At 36.9% G+C, this 23721-nt stretch overlaps 1 protein-coding gene across 4 annotated transcripts in view; it reads left to right on the top strand.

Annotated features, from left to right (window-relative positions):
* MSH3 (mutS homolog 3) overlaps nt 1-23721 on the top strand; it is a 177556-nt gene that overhangs the window by 131829 nt on the left and 22006 nt on the right. For 3 of the 4 annotated variants that reach the window (XR_008549251.1, XR_005128842.2, XR_008549252.1), the window contains exons 21-25: nt 8825-9011; nt 10656-10785; nt 16319-16487; nt 18853-19206; nt 20632-20734. Coding sequence is in view for 1 of the 4 variants with exons in the window: in XM_037529984.2 (XP_037385881.1) it covers nt 8825-9011; nt 10656-10785; nt 16319-16487; nt 18853-18961 (595 nt within the window). In the remaining 3 variants the exon portion in view is untranslated. Of the gene's footprint in view, nt 1-8824; nt 9012-10655; nt 10786-16318; nt 16488-18852; nt 19877-20631; nt 20735-23721 lie in introns of those variants that run through there. The other variant, XM_037529984.2, reaches the window with a different exon arrangement.

The raw sequence follows: 23721 nt of genomic DNA on the forward strand, positions 1-23721 counted from the left end.
ATGGAAGTGCAAAGGAAAACATTGTATAAGTCCTTCTGTTCCTTGCAACTTTCCCCATAAATGATAGTTCAGTTCTTTAAAACAACATGACTTTATTTTAATATCAGATATTTACAAAATTGAGTCATTCGTGTTGGGTAACTTGTATTACAACCCTGGAACCAAATCATTTCAGCAGCTGAACATGATTCAGTCATCAAATTCAGGATGTATTGAACATCTTATGAACAAGACACTCTGCTTAGCATTTGAAGTAAATACAAAGGTAAATCAGTCAACCTGTTCTCAAAGACCACTTACTTCTACAAAAAAGACAGTGAAAAATATCTTCAGGTCAGTTCTACGTGGGAGGTGCAGGGACAGTTACACAGAAGTAGCTTAAGGAAGATGAGGATTTCAGTCTGCAGACTAAAGAGAGGAGAATATTCCAGGCTAACAGAATGAGGAAAAGCACAGAGGGGTAACGGTGTGTGGTATCAACTCTGAATATACTAAAACCCTCTGAGTTAAGTACTTTAGAAGAAGTTTTATGGGGACCTCCCTGGTGGCGCAAGGGATTAAGACACAACCTATGAAGTGATCCGCAGCCACTACAGCACGAGTTCACACAAGTTCAATCCCCAGCGAGGGAGCTGCCCACATGGCACAGCAGACTTCTACTGACCTGTCTGCTGCTCCCCTCTGCAGTGTGTTTCAGTTGGTCTGCCTGTTCTGTTCCCCACTCTGTCTCTGGTGAATCCTCTCACCCCCCCATACCTTTGGCCTGTACCCCAGTTCTTGAATGCATATATAAATCTTAAAAAAAAGTTTTATGATAATGTGAATTATATCTTAATAAAGCTTAAAGTATGTGGCATGTGTCAGCAGTGACAATGATAAGTTGTCATGCAAGGACATTGATCTGGGGGTAGTGCAGAAGAAGAGATTGGAAAGAGATTTAAGGACAAAATACACCATACTAGTAATTTTGTTTTTTATTTCCTAGGCATTAAGAAACCCTTTAAAGTATTTAATTATAAATATTAGCTTGCTTATTCTTTATGACAACCATAAAAAGTACAAAGTAGGCACTATTATCACTACTTTACAGGTGAGGAGACAAGAACGGGTAGTGTTGTGTCAGGGATTTGAACATCCCAGTTAATTTTCTTCCATTTTACACTTAACCATTATGTTCTCCTGCCTCTTGGATTGATTCAATGTGTGTATTTATGCAACCATTGTCAATTATGAAATTCAGTAGTAATATTGAGAAAAAAAGTATACCATTTTAAACTCATTACATGCAGTATTAACTATTAACTGGTATTGTTTAAAGAGTTGTTGACCAATTTGAGACATGCTATTTTTTCTTTTATTGATATAATTTTATTTGAGATTTTTTTATTTATACAAGAACTGGGGTATAGGCGAGAGGCGCGGGAAGGTGAGAGAATTCACCAGAGACAGAGCGGGGAGCAGAACAGGCAGATGGATTGAGGTACACTGCTGAGGGCAGCAGCAGGCAAGGCAGGAGAGGTCTGCCGTGCCATGTGGGTTTTCTTCCTGATAGGCTGGGAATTGAACCAGCACTGCAGAGGCTGCAGACAGCTTCACAGCGCGGCGTTCAACCCGCCACCGGGGAGGCCCCTATTGATACAAATTTTAAGAAATTTAAAATTCTGTTATTATAAGAACACAATGTGAGATCTACTTTCTTAACTTTTTCAGTGTATAGTACATATTGTTGACTCTTGGTACAATCTTTTGCAGTAAATTTCTAATATTCACCTTGCATAATCGAAACTTTATGCCCATTATTTAGCTACTCCCTATATTCCCCTCCCCTTGGTCCTTGGCAGTCATCATTCAACTCGCTTTTTCTATGTGTTTGTCTGTTTTAGGTATTTTATATAAGTGGAATCATGCATATTTGTCCTTTTGTGACTGACATTTCTTTTAGCTTAATGTTGTCAAGTTATCTATATTATTGCAAATGGCAGAATTCCTTCTTTTTAAAGACTGAGTAATATTTAATTGCATGTATAGACATTTCATTTGTTCACTTTACCATCAATGGACATTTATGTTATTACCCTATCTTAGCTATTTTAAATAGTGCTGCAATGAACAACAGAGCATAGATAACTCTTTAAGATTCTGATTTCTTTCTTTTGGGGTCATTATCCAGAAGTAAGATTGCTGAGTCAAATGGTGGCTCCATTTTTAATTTTTTGAGGAACCTCCATGCTGTTTTTAAACATAGAAATAAAGATGACTCAATTTTAAAACTTTACTAGAAAGGTGAAATATTGTTTGTTAGAGAAAATTAGGGCAGAGAGAACAAGTTATATTATTGAAATAGCTCAGACAAAGTAACATAAAGTAGGGGCACATCAGTGAGACTGAAAGAGAGTGTTTGGCAATGAAATACTACTCAGCTATTAAAAAGATGAAATATGCCTTTTGCATCAAAATAAACGGGACATTGAGGTGATTCTGCTAAGTAAAATGATTCAGAAAGTCAGAGACAGTTTTGGTTTCATTCACCTATAGAATATAATTAAAACAAGCTGACAAAACATAGCAAAAATAATTCTCAGTTTCTGGAAGCCACTCACAGATCCTTTTCACATGGTTGTCTCACAATATGGCAGTGTATTTCTTCAAAGCCAGCTTGGTCTTATTTAACATCATATAATCATGGGAGTAATAGCCCATTACTTTTGCCATATATTATTGATTACAAGCAAGGCATAAGTCTCACCCACACTCAAGGGGGATGGGACAACACAAGAGACTGAACATCATAATGCAGAAGTCACTGGGGTCGTTTCAGGTTATGTCCACCACAGATACTTCTTAGTTTCTTGTTGAGACATCAGGGTGATTAGAGTGTAGGATATGGTTTTGGACTAACTGGGTTTGAATCCTGACTCTATGATAGACTAGCCTTTTGAGCACTAAGCCTCATCTGTAAATGCGGGCAGTGTAGTAAATGAGAAATTACGTAAAACACTGAGGTCAGTACACAGGACCCAATAATGCTCATGTAGGATCACATTTGAGCTTCAGGCACTGTAAGAAAACTAATGGAAGGTAATTTTCAACTAAGTTAAGTTTGTTCAAGATTTTCAGGGTTTGAAACTTAATCTAATGTGCTTTCTGTCATATTAGTGAGAACATAAAGTAATACATTCACAAAGATCTTGGCATTTGAAAAGGATAGCTCCTTTGAGGTTTTCTATTCCACGCTTCCCATTTTACAGATGAGGAAGCTGAGACCACACAAAAAAGTTACGAAATTTGGCAAGATGACACGAGCCAGGACTAGAGGGCTTGTTGGTTCCTTCACTCCAGTTACTGCCTTTTCAGTACTGTATTTCGCTAGGTGACATAATTTATAAATGGCATAACTCTTTAAAAGTTTTCACTCCGTCTTATAGACTAGACCCTCCTTTTCCAATGTGACAGCTAACTTTTTAATGCCAAGGAATAGATACATAATAAAGTTCATTCAAGGCCTAGACCCAAAATAAGAACTTGCCCATTTCTAATGACTAAAACACAGCCATTGTGAACATCTCAATGGCATGAAACATGATTTGCTGCTTTAAAATTAAATTAAGCTAAATTGTTTGCTTATATGTAGATAAACCTATTTTTATTATCTCTATATTTTATTTGAACTGATTCCTAAGAATACTTCAATGATAGTAATGAATACTTAAGCAGTATAGAATCATGTTAGCAGCCATGTTAGGCCAGTATTTCCTTTAAGTTTTAATCAGCTGGAGTAAAGAGAAAAAGACTCTTTTTTTCATGTTGTTTTCATTTAATATCCATTTATCAGTCTCCATCGTGGTGCCAGATGTTTTACTAGGTGCTTAGGAGAGGAAAAAGCATCATTAATCCCTGTATCCAGACAAGATTACTCTAAACATGTTGATAACCTTCTATATTTTTTCTATAATAATTACATAATATTTTTAAAAAATTATAATTACAGAAGCAGGGGCATGATAGAAAGAAACTCAGGCAATACAGAAGGCAGAAAATTGAAACTGAAAGTGCTTCTTCATCTCCCCACGACCCCCCAAGCACCACCAGCACCAGACCCTTCTATTTTTTTAAAACTGTTTCTTACTTTTATATCTCCAGTGTCACAAAATTTATACTGCTGCAGTATCTCTTGTTCTTTTTCATAGGGTAGTTTAAAAATGAAAAGAACCCAATAATCAGCATTTATATTACTATGGTTTATGTGTTTGTCACATACATATTCACTTGAGAACTTTGAAAGTATGTAATCTTTAAGATGATTTGTTGCTCATAGAGGAATTGTCTAAGCTTCTTGGTCTAAAAACGCTTCTCATTTCTTTCTAGATTTATTCACTCCTTCTATTACTCTTTATATTTCATGTCATTCTTCTTTGAATACTTTTTTCTTTTTCATCTGCCTGTCTTTGATTAGTTTTTTTCATGTAGAATTCATGATAGCAAAATTATCTAAGTTTTTTAAAGTCATAAATAGCTTTATTTTGTCATTATATCAAGTTTGAAAGTTTATTTTTTTTTAAAGATTTATTTATTTATTTATTCATTTATTTATTTATTTGTTTATTTATACAAGCACTGGGTACAGTCAGAAGCGCGGGAGGGTGAGAGAATTCACCAGAGCCAGAGCGGGGAGCAGAGCAGGCAGAAGGACCGAAGTACACTGCTGAGGGGAGCAGCGGGCGGCAGGAGAGGTCTGCGCGCGCCATGTGGGACCCTCCTCCGGTGGCCGAGGAGCAGCCAGGGATTGAACTGGCGCTGCAGAGGCCGCGGGCAGCTTCGTAACCTAGCGCTCAACCGCTGCGCCACCGGGGAGGCCCCGAAAGTTTATTTTTTTTAAGATTTATTTATTTTTATACAAGAACTGAGGTATAGGCTAGAGGCATGGGAGGGTGAGAGGATTCACCAGAGACAGAGTGGGGAGCAGAATAGGCAGACGGACCGAAGTACACTGCTGAGGGAGGAGAGCAGCGGGCGAGACAGGAGAGGTCTGCCCTGCCATGTGGGTATCTCCCTGGCCGGCCAGGAATCGAACCGGCACTGCAGAGGCTGCAGACAGCTTCACAGAACTGCACTCAACCTGCTCTGCCACCAGGGGGGCCCGAGTTTGAAAGTTTAGATGAATATAAACTTAAGAACTTAAAAATTGAGGACTTTGTTCTGTTATTGTACAGTCTTGCATTCATTGTAAATAAAGTCTGATAGTATGATTTGCTTTCCCTTCATTATTGATAATTCATTCTCTCTCTCTCTGTCTCTCTCTCTCTCTCTCTCTCAAGTCTGGGGTTCTTAAAAACATTTCTTGTTTTTTCACCAGAATGTTTCTGGGTGGGAGCCTTTTTTACTTGGCATTTTGTGAACCTTGCCATTTGAAGATGCATTTCTTATTTAAGCGTCACAGTGTTCTATTTTATCATTGCCTTTGTTGTTTCTCTCCTCTGCACTTCCTATTAGACAGACTTTAAACCTCAGTACTGACCTCCCTGTGTTAAAATTATTTCCATTTTCCTTTCCTTGATCTGTTGCTGTACTTAGAGATTTCTTTGAGTTTATCTTTTAGATTTTAAAAACCTGATCCTCCCTAGTATCTAATTTGAACCTTGCCTGTATGGTGATTTTTTTCAGTCATCTTATTTTTAATTTCCAAGATATTTTCTTCTCCAGCTATTCCCTTTTTGGTAGGTTGTTCTTATTTTAAATCTGAAATTTTTTTTAAAGATTTATTTATTTATATATACAAGAATTGGGATACAGGCTAGAGGCGTGAGAGGGTGAGAGAATTCACCAGAGACAGAGCGGGGAGCAGAACAGGCAGAATGATCGAAAACACTGCTGAGGTGAGCAGCGGGCGAGACAGGAGAGGTCTGTCACGCCATGTGGTTTTCTCCCTGGCTGACTGGGAATTGAACCCGTGCTGCAGAGGCTGTGGACAGCTTCACAGCGCTGCGCTCAACACTCTGCGCCACAGGGGATGCTCTAAATCTGCAATTTCTTAATCTCAATAAGGATACCAAGTGGAGGTTTTGTTTGATTTAATTGTGTTCAATTGTATTTTGCCCATTTCCTCTGTGGTAGTTGTTTTGTTGGATGTTCTCAGTACTTCTTTTTCATATTGTCAGTTATCTTTAATTGTCCTCCATTTTTCTTTAATTCTGGTTGCTGCCCATTTATCTGATTGGAACCCTACTTCATTTATTACATTCCCTGGCCTGACTTCCTCAGGTGTCGGGTTCTCTCTTTCCCTGGCTGAGTCCCCTGTCCCACTCACTGAATCAAATGACTTTGGGTTTGGGTCACTTAGTTAACCCAGTGTTTTTACATAAAGTCTGTTGTAACTGTTTTCCCATGTCACACGTTCTAACTGCTCGATTTTATTGGTTACATACTTTTCCATTATTTATTACTGCTTTTACTCTTTTTCTTAGGCATTTGGTTTTTCCATAAATCTCTAATAATTTTCACACTTAATTTCTATAACGAAATTTATGGGTCATGAAAGGTATCTGATAGATGTTGACAAATTGCCTTTGGCAAGTTATAACAATTCTCATTTTTGTAAGAATACTCTTTCCCCTTGGGCCTCCCTGGTGGTGCAGTGGTTGAGCTCTGGGTTGCGAAGCTGCCCGCAGCCTCTGCAGCTCCGGTTTGATCCCTGGCCACCAGGTGAGGGTCCCAAATGGTGTGCAGACCTCTCCTGCCGCTCCCGCTGCTCCCCTCAGCAGTGTATTTCATTGGTCTGTCTGTTCTGCTCCCTGCTCTGGCTCTGGTGAATTCTCTCACCCTCCTGCACTTCTGACTGTACCCAGTGCTTGTATAAATAAATAAATAAATCTTTAAAAAGATTTATTTCCCCATTCTCTTGTTAAATTATACAGAGGCTGTATAATTATATATATTATAAATTATATATATAATATATATAATATTTCCTGTTTGGATTTAATGTGGAAATATTTTTGGGAGCTTCTATGGTGCTTCTATGGTATGTGAGAATTGACTGTCTTTTGCCTTTCTATTGGAACGTTCACCATTTTGCGTTTCTTTGTGAGAGTTTATTAACCCTCTGTCATGAGTTAAAATATTTTTCTCAGTGCGTGATTTGCTTTTTAGCTTTCTCTTACATGGTTTTTGTTGTAGACATGTTTTAGTGCTACGTATGCAAGACCAACCATCCACATTCGGTGATTAAATTTCAACATTACTCTTAGGAATGTTTATGGTTTCTATTTTTATGTTTAACTCTTAAATCCATGTAAATTTATTTTGGAATATGGTTTGATTAGGGACACATAGATGCCAATGCATGACTGGTTGGGTACAGCCAAAATTATTTATTTTAACATTGCTGCATGTCTCCATAGTTTTAAATAAGTAAAAGTGTTTGAATTTAAATAGATGCAATGCACTTGGATTAAAATCTTAACTTCAGGGCCTCCCTGGTGGCACCAGTGGTTGAACGAAGTGCTGTGAAGCTGTCCGCAGCCTCTGCAGTGCTGGTTGGATCCCAGCCGGCTGGCTCGAGAATCCCACAAGGCGTGGCAGACCTCTCCTCTCTCCCTGCTGCTCCCCTCAGCAGTGTATTTCGTCACTCTGCCTGTTCTGTTCCCCATTCTGTCCCTGTGAATCCTCTCACCCTCCAGCGCATCTGGCCTATACCCCGGTTCTTGTATAAATAAAAATAAATGTTAAAAAAATAAAATAAAATAAAATCTTGTCACCTTCATCATGGGTATAGTTTATTACAATTTCTAAACGTCCTCATTTATTACTGGAGCAGTGGGGAAAACACTACAGTCCCAGAGCTCCAGCCACAGAGATTTCACCATGAGTTTTCCCAGAAATAAAAGGTATACTATGCTTCTGTAGGTCACATAAAAACTATTGTAGCAAAATGAAGTTGACAAAGTTATTTGCTGAGAAAATAGTTATAGCACTCAAAGCACTGGCTAGAGGGTTTTGAAAACCTAAGGTCTAGGTTTTGCTATTAACAGCATAACTTTGAATGTTGCCTAATTATTACTTTTTTTTTTCCCTAGATTCTTTATGTGCTAAATAGTCATTTTTCCCCAATCTGTTGTGTGGTCCATTATTGTCACAGGTGGTCATGGAGAAGTTTCAGGAGTCAGTGGTTAAAGGAGTTAGAGAAATAAGATGTATTAATTCCTTCTCTGGGAAATGCACAATGTGGAATATTAAAGGCTCAAGGAGATATTATAGGAAAGAAACCCTTATATCTTTGGACCCATTTCTTGGTATCACTAAGAGCTGCATTCCATGAAATCCATCTTGGAAACCTGTGTTAGGTGTCTGAATATACTAAGCATCTATAATCCTAGTAAAAAAAAATTTATCTTAGGTGAATAAGTTCTTTCAATATGGTATTTTAACTTATAATATCAGTGTGGAATCTTCTTTAGGAAACACTAGAAAAAGCCTTTTAATTTTACACTATCCCAGCATCATGGATTTTAAACATAGGAATACCTGTTTTCTCCGCTGAGGACCAAACTTCGGTCAGAAAAAAGGCAGGAGCAGAGATTTTCCTACTTTCAGGAACTTTGTCGAATAAAGAAATACCTTAGATTCTGTCCAGAATGCTTCTACAAGGTACAGTTTGATGTTAGGCATTCACTTTTATGTCCAGCATATCTTTTACTTAATTTCAGCTATTTTTGGCTCAAAGCATACTCACTCTTGGGGATCCTTTATATTTATTGTTCATGAAATAATGCCTTATTTCCTAGTAATAAAATTGAGGAAAATTAAGGTGCCTTCATCTTACTTGTAGGATGGGTGCTGCAGATAACATATATAAAGGGCAGAGTACCTTTATGGAAGAACTGACTGACACAGCAGAAATAATAAGAAAGGCAACGTCACAGTCCTTGGTTATCTTGGATGAACTGGGAAGAGGGACAAGTACCCATGATGGAATTGCCATTGCTTATGCGACACTTGAGCATTTTATTCGTGATGTAAGTATATGGCACACTTTTTCGTACATGAATGGCACATCTGATACAAATTGTTTTCTTGACCTAAGTTTCCAAATATTCAAGATTATCTTTAATTGTTATATTTTGACCCTATTCCTGCAACTATTCATTGGAATGCTGTCCATGGAACTCAAATTAGAAGGACCCTAAAAATTGTTTGTAATTCTTTCATGTGTCTTCCTTTATTTTGCTGAAGCAAACTAAGCCTGGTCAGTAGGAGAAAGACCTCCCTGGCAGTATTTCCTCCCAGAAACTCTCTTATTATCCCATTCAAAACTCTAAATCAAGTGCCTAGTCCATAACTAAGGAGATAGTGTAAATTTTGCTCTGTGCAAAACTTTCTTCAGCAGTATCCTGTAAGATCTCGATATAAGGCCTTTTATCGCATCCCTTTATGATATGTTTTCTGTTTCAGTAACATTACTACTCCTTTAGTTCACATCTTTTTTTGTTTGTTTGTTTTGGTGACTTTCTCAATGTGAAATTTTGTGTTAAACTTTTCAACTCTAATTCCATCAAACTTAATTTTTGCCAAAAAAAACTATGTTGCAAAAATTAAATCCCTTTTCCTTAAAGCTTTTGTAACCCTTAGTTTTTGGTTTAAACATTTAGTTAGATTACATAGTTAATAATGATATATCTTCCACTTTAAATACTTTTAACTTTTCTTTAAGTGGAAATTCTTTTTTTCCTATCAGTATTTTATTGGCTTGTCATTTCTTTACCAAACTATATAATTTGGGCATACACCTCACACGTTACTGATTTAATACAAAGAATTAGAGTATCATCACAATGAAGAAATTTGGTGGATATCCACTTAGACCAGATGATCAAACTCAGCATCCTCTCTAATGGGCCACACTGAATCATATGCCTCCTGATGTGATGTACTAGAAAGAGTATGTGACTTACATGTATGTGTTCTTTGCCAAATTAATACATTTTTACAAGTAATATTCCTGGCTATAATTTTTAATCTGGATATGATCAATAAGAAACAATCAACCAAATCCAAATTGGGAAACATTATGCAAAACAACTCTACTGGATATTTAAAAAATGTTAATGTCATAAAAGAAAAAAAAGTAAAACCTGGGGAATGTTTCTAGATTAATGGAAAATACAGAGACATGACTAAGTACACCATATAATCCTTAATTTTTTTTTTTTTAAGAACATGTATTATTACTGGTATGCTTTAGGAATATTAATTGATTATATATTTTAAATAGTGATAACCTGTCAATGGTAGCTTTCTGAAGTGTAATAATTTTATTCTGATTATATAGGGGAATGTTTTTATTCTTAGAAGACAGAATTGTAAGTATTTAGGCATGCAGTGTCATGGTGTCTGCAATTCTCAAGAGGTTCAAGAAAACGTGTGTGTGTGTGTGTGTGTGTGTGTGTGTGTGTGTGTGTACTCATCCGCAAGTGCACACCATCCTTACAGAAGAAGGAGGAAGGGGAATTACAGCAAAATATTATAACTGATTGTCTAGATAAAGAGTATATGAATATTCATTGTACTTGCAAGTTTGAAATTTTTCAAAACAAAATTGGAGAATAGTTTTCATTAAAATAAAAATAAAATAACATTTTTTATATGTCTCATTGCTTTAGGTGAAATCCTTAACTCTGTTTGTCACCCATTATCCTCCAGTTTGTGAATTAGAGAAAAGTTATTCACAGCAGGTAGGGAATTACCACATGGGATTCTTGGTCAATGAGGATGAAAGCAAACATAATCCAGGTACGAAATTTTCCTACAGTACGTACAACTAAAATGTTAGTTTCCATGCTTGAAAACTCGAAGTTTATAGGAACATGAAATTATTTGTTAATAAAAGCTGTGAACGTTCATTGTAAACGACTTTCGTTCAAATTCATTTTTTCTAGGCCTGGATAAAATATAGTTTGTATTTATCCTCACCATAATTGAGTTTTTCTCTCTAGTATTTCATCTCATTTTTTCTAAGAAGAAGGTAGAATCAGGCTGGGGTGGGGTGGACATATAGATTTTCCTCTTATATTCATCTCAGAAAAAAAGCCCTACCAGTCAACTACAGAATAGTGTTGGTCATCCTAATATTTTCCCCAAAATAACACTTAACATTAAGTACTTACTAAAAGCCATATGCTATAATATACATAAGTTTAGATTAATTTGACAAGGAAACTGGATCTCAGGTGAAGTGACCTCCTCATGCTGGCCACCTGTATGGGCCCTAAACTGAGACTAGAATCCATGTCCTCTGCTTGCAGGTTCTCTTCTGTCTACTAAAACTGCATGAGGATCTACAATATTTTTTCCTAGCCTTTCCACTTACTGCTCAAGTCACAGAAATAAGACAGTTCATCAAAGAGAATGCCATTGGCCAGTAAAGAGAAATTCAAGCACTAAATAATGTCATAGATTTAGTATCCTTTTTTTTTCTCTGTTCAGTAGTAATTTTTTTAAGCTACCAATTTGTGGACCAGTAATAGTTTATGCATTTGGTATGCTGCATTGGAAAATCCATTATCCAAGAGCTCCAGAGTCCAAAGTTTATTTTGGAAAGGTAACAAGGATGGATCTGAAAATGAAATCAAACAACTGGCCCAAATTAAACAAAGTACTGAACCTAAGATAAATGTAATGTTAGGCAATTCTTGTTTTTCACCACCATTCAGTCTTGAAGAACACACCATAAATTCTCTCATGGAAGTAGTTTCATATCCATTAATCTGCATTCAGCGTATCAGGAGATGCTAAACTCAGTGGGATAAACAAAGTAGAGTTCACAAACAGGGAAGGTTCAGTGGTAAGCATTTGTGAACTAATCCAAGGCCTCACGGCTTAAATGTTCTGGCATTTTATTTTATTGATTTAAATTTGTATACATGAACATAAATTCAGAATTAAATGAGGCTAGAAGGCTCATGCTAACAGGCAGCAGTCATTTGCTGCTTCCCTCCACTCCATGTCCCCTACGTAGTCCAGTCCCAAGGCAGCCGCTTTCAACTTTTTCATCCATTTCTTCCACATTTCAAAATAATATGCCTATTTTCCTGCCTCCTTGTATCTTGACACGGTATTGATTAACTTCTCACTGTGTTAGATGGGAGTTTTCAGCCTTCCCTCTTTTGTCCTCCCAGCACAGTCATTTTGCATTTTTCTGGTCAAGGATATTCTTCATTTTCACCATTATTGCCTGTAAGTATTGCTTACTTATGTATCAGATATGGAGACAATGCATTTTGTTTCTAAGTTTTTCTGTGTTCTTGAATGTAATAATGCCTTGTTTTTATTTTTTTAGTTTTAGTTTATAGCTAAATCTTCTTACACCCTATCCTATGCCTTCCATAGCTATATAAAATGCCCTTTTTAAAAAAATTTTATTTTTTTATTAGGTACTGGTTTATAACACTCTATGTGATCTAGGGGTATAGGTTCATACCTCTTCAGATGTATGTCACCACACCACACCCATCATCAAAGCACACTCATAATCCTCCACCATAAGCCTCTGGGCCCTCTCCCTCCCTTTACTCTCTACCCTACCCTCCCTTTGGTAGTCTCAGTTCTACAGTCAGAAATCACTACTTAGGTCATCAGTAAAATGCTCAAAAGGCCTTTTAGGGTAGCTTCCAAGATACTGTGCTTATCTATTGATAGGATAGATAAGGAATTGGACCAGCAGTAAAGAAACCTGTTTTAGTCTATTACTGCCTGTAAAATCTTAGACAAATCACCTGGCCTTATCCACCCTTAAATTTTTGATGAATCTTTCCTAAAAGTTACTTCAGACAGTATTTGATTGGTATGGGCTACATGGATGTGTAGATAATGAATGGACAGATGAAAGAATCTTTGTTTTAGAAAAACTGGTATGGAGGTTAGATTATAGAGACTGGAGGTAGTAGGAAGATCAGTTAGAATTAATCAAGTTGAAATGATGAAGATGATTTTTCTGTTTTAAAGATGAAAAGCAAGCATTTTGTTTTCTATTACTTGTTCACTTTTGGTCTTGTGAGCACTGAAGAGTAACAAAAAATTATCCTGGTTAGCAGACACTGGTTCCTACATACTTCTTTCCTAACCTAATCCCACCCACTTCCTCATTTGTTCTTAGTGTTCTTTAAGGGTTTTTTTTGTTTGTTTTTTTGGTTTTTTGTGGTAAAAGGTGTTAGCAATGCTTTGTAGTGTTAAGTTTTTGTCTGTGTATTCCAGAGTGTCAGCATTCTTTTTAACCCCCCACTTTCAGCACTCACACTTTAAAAGATATAATTTGTCTATTGCTGACTTCTTTGAGGAGGTTAAGGAAATTTCCATTATCCTTTTACTCTGTTGTGCTCAGTCTTTAGGTTTTTTATTTTTTACCTAATAAAAGAATAAAACATGCACATTATCAAATGAAATAATGCATGAAAAAAAGCTCTTGATAAACTTAAAGTAGTATACTGGCGACTCAGAAATCATTCCATATATGGTTCACCTTGGACATTTTTACAGCACAATACAATTATATTGCATTTAATAATAAGAGCATAGTTCTGAGGTACTTTAGATTTGTAAAAGATTATAAACTCTCTGCAGCATTGTCCTAGATTACTTGACTTCATCATACCCCCATTCTTTAAAAGCTTTTAATTCATGTATGTGTATGGGTGGCAGACTGGATTTGCTGGAAAGCAGATCTGAGGTTTCCATACTAGCGTTTATTGAGGAATGTTCCTCTGATCAACACCTGAGGGTAGGACTGGCTGGTATTAGATGATGTTACAGAGATAGGGCTTGAGTCAGCCCTGCAGAGATCTTTGAGACCAAGCTGGTTCTTCAGAGTTATCTTGGCTATAGGTGAGGGAGCCAGACTTTATATTCTTTATTATCTTTAATTGCATAACAGATTACTGTAAGACATAGCAGTTTAAATCAATAAATATTTATTATCGTAATTCCTAAGATTCAGGAATCCAGGGGCAGCTTAGTTGAACTTTATGCATCAAAATCTCACTGGCGACAAAGTATTGATTGGGGCAACAGTCAAGTCAAGGATTGACCAGAGCAATCCACTTCTCAGCCCTCTCTCAGGCTGTTGGCAAGCTCCAGAAAATCTGCTTCCAAGCTCATTCACATGGCTGTTGGCAGGCCTCCAGGCCCTTGCTGACTGTTGGCGGGAGACATCAGTTTCTCTCCATGTGGGCCTCTCTAGAGGGCAGTCTACAACATGGAAACTGGCTTCCCACAGAGCAAGCAGGAGTACTCAAGACAGAGGCCAATCCTTTGTAATCTAAACTCAGAACTGGCATTCCTTAATTTTTGCCAGATACTGTTCATTAGAAGCAAGTCACTGTGTCCATCCCACACTCCAAGGGAGGGAGTACCATCCAACAGGATCTCTTTTTTTGGTATAAACACCTGGAGGCAGGCCTCTTGGTGGCCATCTTAGAGACTGCCTGCTAAACCCAGTGCAACCCGTCACTGCATGTGGGCTCCCCAAGACACAGTGCTGACTGTGGGAAAAGCAGCTCTCCTCAGCTGAAACATTTCCCAAAGAGGCATACAGATAAGGGTATAGGCTAACAATTTTCCTGATAGCTGGGGCAATAAGCCCTTCATTCCTGAGTGGGATTTGGGTAGACTGAACATCATCCACTTTCATATCTTAACTGTTAGTTCACTGGTATATTTAATAAACCAGAAATTTATCACTCATGGATGCACATATTAAGAAGTTACTGTTCAAATATTGGATGATCTCACTCATGTGGAATATAAAGAAACAGAACAGGGTCAGAACAAACCATATCAAACCAATCCCTAAAAACAACCATAGACTTGAAATCACCAGAGGGGGAAGAGAGAGTGGAGAGCAAAGGGAATGGGGGCCCAGTGCACCATGGTGGAGGACCACAGGTGCCCTGGCAGTGGGCATGGGCTGGTAACACATAACTAAAGAGGTGTGAGCCGACATTTCCAAACCACACACAGTGCTGCAAATCACTGCCACTCAACAACAAAAAAAGTTATTTAAAAAACACCAAAAAGGCCTCCCTGGTGGCACAAGAGGTTAAACACAGCACTGTCAAGCTATCCTATCCACAGCCTCTACAGCATGAGTTCGATCCCTAGTCAGCCAGGGAGCAACTCACAGGGCTAAGCAGAGCTCTCCTGTCTCTCCCGCTGCTCCCCTCAGCAGTGTATTTCATTCAGGCTGCCTGTTCTGTTCCTCTTTCTGTCTCTGGTGAATCCTCTCCACCCCCCACCCCCCCCCCCCTCCCCGTGCCTCTAGACTTACCCCAGTTCTTGTATGCATAAAAATAAATGAATCTTTAAAAAAAACAAACCAACAAACAAAAAAGTTATTGTTAAACACTCTAAGAGGAGCATTACTTTGAAAAGGTCTAATAGTTATTTACTGAGGAAACTATACTAGTCTCTTCTAGTATTTGATATGTGGTTCTGGGTGGAGAACAGGAATAAAAGCTTACCTGGTTGCTCTTAATGAAGTCAAAGGAACAGAGAGCATAATATGGCATATCATTGCTTTTGCCCACAAAAGGCCACCAACCAGTCTCATTTTTCTTTATTATTTTTGGTATTGAAACACATTCCAGATTTTAAAACATGTATCTTTTTAAAATAATGTTACCAGTTTGAACACATTTGAAATACATATTTTCAGGGCTGAGAACCATTATCAGGACACATTTTTGAAATTTAAGTTGGAATTAAAATCTAAAGTTTTAATATATCTCAAACTTTTATAAGTCAAAGATGAGTTAAAGTCTGGATGGTTGATCATTTGGTTCTTGAGATAGAAGCTCATCTCAAATATTTCAGAAAGTGGCATTAATCTGTGTCTTAGCTTGTAAGCAGTCATTGTTAAAAATTTAAGTGAGAGGAAGAATTAGAGTCAAAATAGGAGGGGGTGCAATTGTATGGGGAATATAACCAAAATGAAAATGTATATATTGTGCAAAAATGAAAAATGATATAAGAATTATATAAAATAAAATATTAGAAAAAGAATCATATATGATTTCCACATAGTAAGAAAAAATAATGATCTAAAAGAGAGATCCTAACTGCAAAAGTATATTCAAAACTGTATTTACCCTCTTTTTAGACATGTAAAATTGGTAAAAGGAACTAACGGGTGATTAATTAGAACCAGTGGATTTGTTTTTTTAAGCTAATTTTATTAGAGTCAAGTTACAAAAACTTACGTATTTTCTTGAATCCTCTAGTTTCTTTCAAATATAATTTTCTTTCTCTCTCTTTTATTTTTTTCATGTTGTAGACAGAGAAGAAGTCCCCGATTTTGTTACTTTTCTCTATCAAATAACCAGAGGAATTGCAGCAAGGAGCTATGGATTAAATGTGGCTAAATTAGCAGATGTTCCTGGAGAAGTTTTAAAGAAAGCCGCTAGCAAGTCAAAAGAGCTGGAAGCAGTAGTAAATATGAAAAGGTCAGAATGACTGCACTGCATTTTTTTGGTTTATAATAAATCCTCCAAGTTGTCCAAGGAAGAAGATTGTCCTGTAAATGAACATTGTGTCTAGCTTTAATCACCTCTTCAACTATTCTGAAACATTTAACTACAATTAAAATGAAAACAGTTCTTGGCAAAGCTCATGTGCTTGCAGTCCATCTTCTCTAGTCCATCATCTCTAATCCATCTTCTCTAGCCAAATCTTTATCAAGGTGCTAAATTGGTTTTTAGATCACTTTCTACAGAATTAAGTTAACTTTTTAATGTACATGAGCATATTCATTATTTAACATCTTTAGTTATACAAAAAAAATTCTTAGAAGAAACTTTAATATTTAAAACTTTTAGAGTACTACTTTTATTCATATGTTGACTTTAGAGATATTTAGTGATTACATTCAGAAATTAAGAATTCCTCCAGGACAGGAATGAACACAACATCACTGTATGTTAATATAACTATCATCAGTCACCATAGGTCGCTTTCTTTGTGGATTTTGACAAATCTTTCATTTTAAACTGGGTTTTCTGTGTTGTCTAGAATGCCATATTTCATCCGTGATATCCAGCGAGTATGTAGTCAGTGTAAACTAATCTTTATGTAAATCTGAGATACACTTTGGAAAGGTCTTCCTAGAAAAACATATCATATTAACAACTAATAAATTACAGCCTTTATTTCCCATATAAAAGTTTACATTATAAAGCACTATAAGCTCTTCCCCTCCTTCTGCTCTACTTGGTGATTTGAGCTGCCCTGGCTAATAACTGTGTAACCATGATGGAACACATTGTTGGTCAAAGAGAAATATTGACTGGCCCAAACTATACAAATGTATTTGAGTTCTTGAAATCATTACTAAATTTGAATATCAAAATATTAGTATCTCATACTAAAGAAATAGTTGTCAGCCTGTATACCACCTTCTTTTTCTCTGCTTCCTTCTTCTTGTGGTTCTGCCTTACATTTCACATCTTACAGTGGTACATTGTGTTTGACCAAATCCAAAGTGCTAGAATACAACAAATGATGTATAGTTTACTCTGTTGACATTCTCTTCTGGATCATTTCCACAATACCAAATTAGGAGCAGATTATGTACTCAGAAACAGATTATTTCTAAGTATTTGTTATAAGACAGATTAATACAAAATTTTTCCAGAGAAAAGTAATTATGAGAGTTAAAAAATAAGCTTAGGGCCTCCCCTGGTGGCGCAGCGGTTGAGCGCTGGGTTGCAAAGCTGCCCACAGCCTCTGCAGCACCAGTTCGATCCCAGGCCACTGGCAAGGGTCCCACATGGCGCGCAGACCTCTCCTGCCGCCTGCTGCTCCCCTCAGCCGTGTATTTCATCACTCTGCTTGTTCTGTCCCCTGCTCTGTCTCTGGTGAATCCTCTCACCCTCCCCTGCTTCTGATTGTACCCAGTGCTGTATAAAAAAATAAATAAATCTTTACCAAAAAAAAAAAAAAAAATAAGCTTAGGGCCTCCCCGGTGGCGCAGCGGTTGAGCGCTGGGTTGTGAAGCTGCCCGCAGCCTCTGCAGCGCCGGTTCTATCCCGGCTGCTCCCCAGCCACCGGAGGAGGGTCCCACATGGCGCGCAGACCTCTCCTGCCGCCCGCTGCGCCCCTCAGCAGTGTGCTTCGGTCCTTCTGCCTGCTCTGCTCCCCACTCTGGCTCTGGTGAATTCTCTCACCCTCCTGCGCTTCTGACTGTACCCAGTGCTTGAAAATAAAATAAAATAAAAAAATAAAATAAAATAAAATAAACTTTTAAAAAAATAAAATAAAATAAGCTTAGCTCTTTGTTCTTTGGAAAGTCCAAAGAGAAATTTAAGTCCTCTTTTGTTGTCTTAGTCTTCCTTTTTCCCTAAAGAAACTAGAACAAAAAATACATATGCAAAATGACAGTAAAATATGATAGTGTATACTTGGTGTTATATAACCTATAAAGCAAGAGCAATAACATTTAGATTATTTATAAATAAGTTAACTCCTCCAACTAATGTGTTACTTTTTTAAATCTTAAAAAGTTTTTTTGACTAGACAGAGAATGGTAGGAAGAGGTTTCATTAAAATGAAACCTGGCGATTTATCAGGATATAGTATTCATCATTTTACATTTTTACTAAGTGTTTATCATATCACTTCCACTGACCAGATCAAAGAAACCAAACAAAATCTCCTGCATTCATTGGGTTTCTAATAGCTGAGCATTAGCCACATAGCTTCCTAACAATAGCACCCTGCCTAGTATCCTAATATCATAGACTTTTCATTGTTTTCAATGAGATGTCCCAAAATTTTATTTATAAAATAAATGGTATTTTATTTTTTCTTCAGGAACAGACGAAAGTGTTTTGCAGAGTTATGGATGATAAATGATGCAAAAGACCTGCAGAAGTGGACAGAAGAGTTTCAAATGGAAGAAATTACAGACTTCTCTTCCTAAAATGAAGACAACATTTTTGAACAAAAAAATGAAGAATTTAAATCACTAACTGTATAAAACAACTCTCTAATAACCACCTATTATTGTGTGTCCTGAACATAAAATCATGCTGTGGTTTAATTACAGTTGGAACCAGGACTTTCTGTAGAAAGTTTGTTTCAGGTTCCTGATATCCAGACTTTTAAAAGTATAAACACTTTTGAATATTAAGACTTCTGTTATATAATTAGAAAATTTCATGGATGGTAAGCTTCACATAAAATTAAAACCTTCTAAAGAAAGCCTAAAGTGGTAGAAAATAATTTGTGAACTTTTACAGGGATATAAAAATTAAATTCATATTTTTATTTGTTGCTACTGGGTGAAATGTCTAGCAGGGATATAGCCTTTTCATTTGAATAAAATGATTTTATAGGGCCTTCCTGGTGGCGCAGCGGTTGAGCGCTGGGTTGCAAAGCTGCCCGCAGTCTCTGTAGCACCAGTTCAATCCCCGGCCACCAGGTGAGGGTCCCACATGGTGTGCAGACCCTCCTGCCGCCCGCTGCTCCCTTCAGCAGTGTACTTCATCAGTCTGCCTGTTCTGTTTCCCGCTCTGGCTCTGGTGAATTCTCTCACCCTCCCGTGCTTCTGACTGTACCCAGTGGTTATATAAATAAATAAATAAAATCTTAAAAAAAAAAAAGATTTTATAATGCCACCAATTTATGAACTATGATAAGTATTCGGTGGGAAATAGGATTATCAGACTTTTAGACATTAGGACACAGAAGGAATAGGATCATATGAAATTTGGAAAGTTAAATATTGTCACATTTTTAAGCAGTATATTGTCAGATGAAATTCTTTGTCATTCATTCAAGCAATAAACATTTAATGAATGCTTGTTACAAATTATGATTTTTCCTATTTTATTTATCTAAGTGTTATAATCTAATGGTAGTTATAACCTCTTCAAGATAACTTATTTTCAACTATCTGGCTGTTGTTATTTTTTAGGTTGATTATAGAGCTAAGGTTGCTGCTTCTACTCAATACGTGGAACTGAACTTAATCATTTTGGGCATTTCCATTAACTGATATGATATAGCAAATGTTTGATCATCCCAGTATTGAACTTTACAGCTTTGTTGATTGATAACAGTGCTCCTCCTTCCCTGAATGTTTAGGGTTAGATGTGCTCAGCTGTGTCCCTGAGTTTTTTGTACCACACTTAAAGCCTGGCTTCTCAGATCTGTGTGATTTTCCTTCTAAACATGATCTTGCATGAAGACTTTCCTATTTCTCATCTTTTGTTATTCCCTGTTAGATCACATTCCCACATTTGATGAACATGTTTCTAATTCCCTTTTAGATTATTTGCTACAGTTACCTGAACAGTGACCTCTGGACTCAGAGTTAATATAGTCTCCCAAAGATGATGATGAATGCTTGGTTATTCAAGTCACTCACACTTTAACCCTCTGAGCACAACCCTTTGGGAGGTAGAATATGGTATAGTTTGATTGATTCCACTATTCATCCCTCCAAAAATAACTAACATGTAGTGAAGTGCTCAAAAATGTCTCAAAAAGCATTGGTTTGGAATTTACTCTAAAATTTAAAAGGAACAATACTTTTTCAACAGTATTTACTCTCTGTAATTGGAAATATTTCATATTCTTTCTAACAAGGTTTTAAAGGTAATGCTGTAACCTTACTGGCAGCCCAGCAAGTTGATGAATCCAGGAATCTTATGCCCATTCCAGAGAGCACTGCAGGAACCAGCTGTTACTGGTAATGTCTTATGTTTCTTGGCTAGGCCAATATCAGCATTTAGGCTATTGTTGGGTATGGGTTTCTGGATCAGTAGTCCAGAGAGTGGCAATACAGTGTCTGGCAAGTGACAACATGGACCATTACAAGGTTGATTCTCTAACATGAAGCAAGGTGTCAGCCAGCCAGTTTGCAGGAAGTCAGATGTGCCCCAAATTTGGGAGAATTTCAGCACTGCTAAACTGCATTTCTGAGTGAGACTTATTCCCAGTCAGGATACTGAGTGTTTGTAGGGAAAGTTGTAGCAGAGTCCCAGTCAAGGTTCAGAAAAATGCCATGGAGATTGGCAGGAAAGATGCAGGTGATTGGGCATATATTGCAGATATCAAACTTAGGGCTACATTATACCATTAGGTGTAATGTTTTTGAAATAACTCATCTCATTTTCTTTGAATATGTCTACCCAGAAGTAGTATGAGATCATATGGTAGTTATATTTTTAATTTTTTGAGATACGCTTATTGTGCTTTCCATAGTGATTGTACCATTTACATTCCCATCAACCATGCACAGGATTCTCTTATCTCCACAACCTACCGACACTTGTTACTTCTTGTCTTTTTGATAATAGCCATTCCAACAGGTATGAGATATGTCAAGGTGATTTTTTGGTTTCTCTGATGATTGCAATCAATTTTAGAACATTTTGCTCACCCTGAAAATGAAACCTTCTACCCATTAGAAGTCACTACATTCCTGCCCTCGTATCCAGCAACTATGGGTCTTCTTTCTGTCTCTATAGATTCGCTTGTTTGGAACAATTCATATGAATGAAATCATACAATATGTGTTCTTTTGTATGACTTTCTTCATATTTCTCATACTGTTTGCAAGGTTCATCCATGTTTTAACAGCTCTTCAAGTTTTTATTGATGAAAATTATTCTTACATAGATAACATTATATGCATTCATCAGCTTGATGCAGTTGTATTGATTCCACTTTGGGGCTGTTGTGAATGGTTCTGCTGTAAACCTTCACGTGCACTTTTTTATGTGGTAGGCGCCAGGATTTTTTTTTCTTAAGCTTCCCCGCCCCCACCCCCAGATAATTCTTATGTGCATTCAGGTTTCTGAATTGCTGGTCTCAAAGATTACAAATGACTAGACAATATTTTTCCTTGAAATCATGATCATATGGTCCATATCTCCTCTGCTTTATGTAAACTGCCACTTACAAAAAAGCATAGCATACTGTTGATATCCCCTCCCCTGTAAATCTTAATTGAAATAGAAAAAGAAAAACCAAATTGTAGAAACCCCAATGACCATATTTTTTTCATAATCAAGACACCACTAAGGATTCAATTTCCATGTAGAGGCATACTATATCTTAAAACAGGAAAAAATAAAACTTCTGACAGTTTGTCCAAGTTTGAGCCCATTGCCATGGTCATAGAGGTAGTGGGACTGATATAACAATGGCCACTGCATGAATTCCAGAGTAAAGACTAGATTGAATCCAATGTGGTCTACAAATTAACATTGATTTTTACTAAGTTCCAAGATCAATATTCATTACTGCTCTACTATGTAATTATAAAAGTGCTACTTGATGTTCCACACCAAGACTATGGCTGGAGAGAGAGAAGAACTTGAATAAATCAATCTATGGTTTCTAACTTTATAATTAAAGTCTGTTCCTCTTTGGATTCTTGTAGTTAGTATATGTGATTGTTGTTAGGTTTGTTATGTCCAGAATATTATTGTTGGGGGGTTATGTGTTCTAGTTTGCTTGCAACAGGCTGGACTATACCTGTTTTCTTGGCATTTTTGTTAAAAAGCCTCATTCATTCAAAAGTGTCCTGTTTTGGATAATAAATTATATGGTTACCCCAGTTATAGGTACTATTTCATGAGCGTATTAACTGACATGATTGATTTTGAATGCCATCATTAAAAATCCATTTTTTCCTTACCCATTGAATGAACTGGTTTTATCCCAAAGATCTGCCAATTGTTTTGCCTGTTAATAGTTAATGTTTTATGTTGTGGCATTTAGAAACCAAACTCTCTCCTAATTTCCATATTAAAGCTTCACTGCCTAATCTAATTTTGAGTCTGAATCCCCAATGGTAATGTCATCTGTCTTGTTTCCATGAAATCATGGTAGATAACGTGCACCTCCATGACTTCATGAGACATATAACACATAGCAGAACAGTCTTATAGAATAATTACTGAGCTCTGGAGGAAGAATCCTTTATTTTTTCCTTTTTTTCAAACCCATTATCTTTGACTGTATCTTTTTTTTTTTTTTTTACATTGATATATATCTCTTTTTCCTCCTTTATTGCAGTAACATTGGTTTACAACACTGTATATGATTTAGGGGAACAGGTAGACACCTCCTCAGATGTATGTTACCACACCCACCATGAAGCACCCAGCTGGGCCACCTCCCCATTTTGTTCCTATTCCCACCCTCCCTCTCCCTCTAGTATCCTCAGTTCTGCAGTCACATTTCTAGGAGTGTTATGGTTTAGTTTTGGCAGTTCCTTTATTTTGTTTCTCTTTAATCCACATATGAGTTAAATCATCCAGTATTTGACATTAGTATTTCTATATGAGAAATGCTTTGTCTTTTTAATCTTTTCAGTTTCAAGCTACTTAAAAAAAAGAAAAAGAAAAATCTCCTTCCCTGAAGATCCCTCACTGAATTAGGGACATCATTCCCTCAGAATCATTTTAGGAAGTTTTAAACTGAGATCTATTCCAGCTCTGCCTAACCCGTCTCTGAGGCTGGTACACAGAGCTCCTCAGTGAGTGTTTATTTCTGTCCTCATCTCCATTTTCCTGTTTTCTCTCCCCCTCTCAACTCTCTTTAGATTAATGATCCTGACTCCAAAGAAATTGCTAAAAATCATTTTCCTTAGATTATAACCCTTTTGCAAGATGCTTTCTGATTCAGTTGGTCTGTTGTAAAGCCCAAGAAACATTTAATTTTTTA

The sequence above is a fragment of the Talpa occidentalis genome, unplaced genomic scaffold (genome assembly GCF_014898055.3).
Source record: "Talpa occidentalis isolate TD23 unplaced genomic scaffold, MPIMG_talOcc4v2.1 talOcc4.6, whole genome shotgun sequence".
NCBI classification, from domain to species: domain Eukaryota; kingdom Metazoa; phylum Chordata; class Mammalia; order Eulipotyphla; family Talpidae; genus Talpa; species Talpa occidentalis.